This window comes from Benincasa hispida, unplaced genomic scaffold, assembly GCF_027475165.1.
Source record: "Benincasa hispida cultivar pf3 unplaced genomic scaffold, pf3_genome.v1.1 HicScf443, whole genome shotgun sequence".
Taxonomy (NCBI): Eukaryota; Viridiplantae; Streptophyta; class Magnoliopsida; order Cucurbitales; family Cucurbitaceae; genus Benincasa; species Benincasa hispida.
The window spans coordinates 51,956-54,964 of NW_028326540.1; the positions used below are offsets into that span (position 1 = coordinate 51,956).

At 34.8% G+C, this 3,009-nt stretch overlaps 1 protein-coding gene across 1 annotated transcript; it reads right to left on the reverse strand.

Moving 5' to 3' along the window:
* Positions 1-1,720: 1,720 nt before the first annotated feature.
* Positions 1,721-3,003, reverse strand: LOC150030213 (ABC transporter A family member 7-like). The gene is made up of 4 exons (XM_090309941.1): positions 2,950-3,003; positions 2,745-2,850; positions 2,561-2,649; positions 1,721-2,193 (listed from the first exon to the last, which is right to left on the reverse strand). The coding sequence occupies exons 1-4, from the start codon at positions 2,995-2,997 to the stop codon at positions 1,894-1,896; spliced, it is 543 nt and encodes a 180-aa protein (XP_090166067.1). The 5' UTR covers positions 2,998-3,003; the 3' UTR covers positions 1,721-1,893.
* Positions 3,004-3,009: the final 6 nt, after the last annotated feature.

Here is a 3,009-nt window from a genome sequence, read left to right on the forward strand (position 1 = left end):
AATAAATACAATAACTAACTTATCATATTATATAACCTATAGTTTTAATATTGCATCATATGCAACATATAAATCATAGTTTTTTTCCTATTTTATGGTATTTAATATAAATCATATTTATATTAATTCTTCCAATCAAATAATGTATCAACTACATTATATCAATTATAACATATATATTTGAATTAATTTAATTATATCATATACAATCAAATTCCCTCTTGTTAATTTGAACGTTTCAAACTCAAAATCTGATTCTCAACTTGAATCCATTGAGCTACCAAGGGGATCTTATGGACCTGTAACTTGAAGCTTCAACGGTACATGAATAACTGACTGAACTTTTTAATCACGAGATCCACTATCCGTTAATTGTCGGGCACTCCAGTAAAGACCGACAGTTGCACTCTTCGCACTACAGATATATTTTTGTGTCCATTAGATATAACCAATCAACAGTGCGATGGCCCTTCACAAATCGCTCGTAAGTACAGCTAGGCCAATTTACCGTTTTGGCCCTATAGTTACATCTAACTCCTTAAGTACCACTAATTCCTCTAATGCACAATAAGTCATAGTCCCACTATGACTGAGTCCTTTATTCCCAAGAGAGGGTGTGGCCACTATGTTTAACACCTGGAATCAGCCCTTATGGGAGTAATTTATCTATTTACCCCTGCATCGAGGAAGGAGTGAATTTCGTCTTGTGAAGCTAAGTTCCCAACTCCCCAATTAGACGAATCCTCAAAATGGTAGGCTTGTTAAATTGGCAATCTAGTCACTCTCACCCATACAAATCAAAGGACCGCCTTCATGAGCAGGATTTCACAATTCACTCAGGATTCAGGTCATGTCACCTATGGTCGTCCAAGTAAAATGTAAGTCTCTATTATCAACAGTGTTATATAAAGAGAATAATCATTTCATGGTCTGGTCTTATACAAACTCTTTATATAGGGTACCCTTACTCGCATGTCTCTACATGAATGATCATGATCAAATCATTTGTAGCACTTTACAACACTTGTAACACCTATAAAGCGGGTCGTATCCATAGTGTCACTAGGATAAGGTACCCAATCTTATCCATCTACTACAGACTATTTAGGTTATTATTTAAACAAGATCCACCTGTATGTCTCTACATACTTGTTTAAATTTACATAAAATAACCTCGGATCTTAGTTTATTGGATTGAGTAAATGCTTATAAAATAACACTTATTTTATTAATAACAATATGTTTATACAAAGTTTACAAACTACGAGACTACTAGGAGATTTAGGACACCATTCCCAACAATTTCGTAGGTTTTGTTATAGATTTCTATATGAAGATCTATGTTTCTAGCCTAGAAATTTTTTTCGTTCTTCATGGGTTTTGTTATAGATCTCTATATGAGGATCTATGTTTCTAGCCTAGAAGGTTCTTGGTTTCACTCTTCGTGGGTTTCTGTTTCAGCTTAGAAATTCTTCATGTTTTGGTTCTTCGTGGGTTTTTTATTCTATCCCAAATCTACTTATTTTATTCAGAAGTTTTCTTCTCAAGTTGTTCGTCATTCTACCATCTTGAGTTTGAGGTAGGGTATTAAAGGAAAATTAGGGTTCAGGGCTAATTATTTTTTTTTCATTATGGTATTTCCTAATTATGTATTTTTCTTTAGTGGTTTCTTTGAGGTCTATTTATTCTCCTATGTAAAACATCATTATATACTCTGATCTATTCAATAATATATAAATTTAACAATGTAATGTTGTTTAACCAACAGGCAAAGGAACAATTATAAATGTGTAGAACTATACATGTAAATTCTCAAAGAATCTGACATATATGCAAACATATAGAGATAAAAGACAAACGTAGCCATGGAATGAAAATGGAGAGAAATCAGCATCATGAAAGAACATTGAATGCTTGAGCTCCCCGAGCAACTTTAATAAAGACATCCTCCAATGTTGTGTCAGCAAGCCCCCAAGCAAAGACTGTGAACCTACTCTTTGCATTCTCCACTGCTTGAAACACATCGCCTATTCGGACCTCATGTTTCGGCAGTTCGAACTTCTGAGTTCCTGAGATGTGGTAGATCTTGCTAGCACCGGGAGAGAGATTCTTCACCATGTTCTCGACGTCAACATCGTGATTCGCAGATGTAGTCATTGTGAATACATAAGATCCTCCATATCTACCTTTGAGCTGTAAAATGCAATTTAAATATTGTCATGAAATTGGCAAATAAAGAAAGTGAGAAAACGTAAACAGTAAAGATCGACACATAGATATCCATGCTTCACTTCACTAACAGTGTGTTAGCTTCATCCACGGACAAAGAGAGATTAATTTATTACTAGAGAGAAATATAAATATATATATATATAGATTGCAAAATCGTTGGTATAGTAGAGGGTTTATATAAAGCACGACCCTCTAAACCCTAGGGCCAGATAATAGATTCAAGACATTTCAACAAGTATATATGTGAAAAGTCATTCATAAAATGAAAAGCCAATCTCATATTGGTTTGAGAACTTTCTGGAGCTTTGGGGCAAAATAATTCAAGTACCTCTTTAGGATTTCCTATACACTGCAAGCTACCGTCGACAAAGATTCCTAATCGGTCACAAAGGACTTCGGCCTCCTCCATGGAATGTGCTGATAATAGAGGAAAATGAGCTTGATCGATATAATTATTTAAAGGAAGATTGACGATAAATTGAGTTTCATTGAAAGAGAGAGAAGAGAGGTACTAGTAAGAATTATAGCTCGATCTCGCTTAGCGCGCTTCACAACATTCCATAAACTGTTTCTTGAAGCTGGATCAAGACCAGTGCTCGGCTCGTCCATGTAAACAACCTTGATAAAATAGAAATGAGTTTGGTATTAGGACTAACAAATGAAATACAAATGTTTTCAAAAGATTAGACAAATTAGATAACAGGAACAAGAACTTACTTTGGGGTCTCCAATTAGTGAAATAGCAACACTAAGCCTCCTCTTCATACCCCCACTGTA

Coding starts and splice junctions, on each gene's coding strand:
- LOC150030213 (XM_090309941.1), bottom strand. CDS start 2,997: ATGAAGAGGAGGCTTAGTGTTGCTATTTCACTAATTGGAGACCCCAAA. Junction 2,851..2,949: donor CACTAATTGGAGACCCCAAA/GTAAGTTCTTGT, acceptor TATTTTATCAAG/GTTGTTTACATGGACGAGCC. Junction 2,650..2,744: donor TCGAGCTATAATTCTTACTA/GTACCTCTCTTC, acceptor CTCTATTATCAG/CACATTCCATGGAGGAGGCC.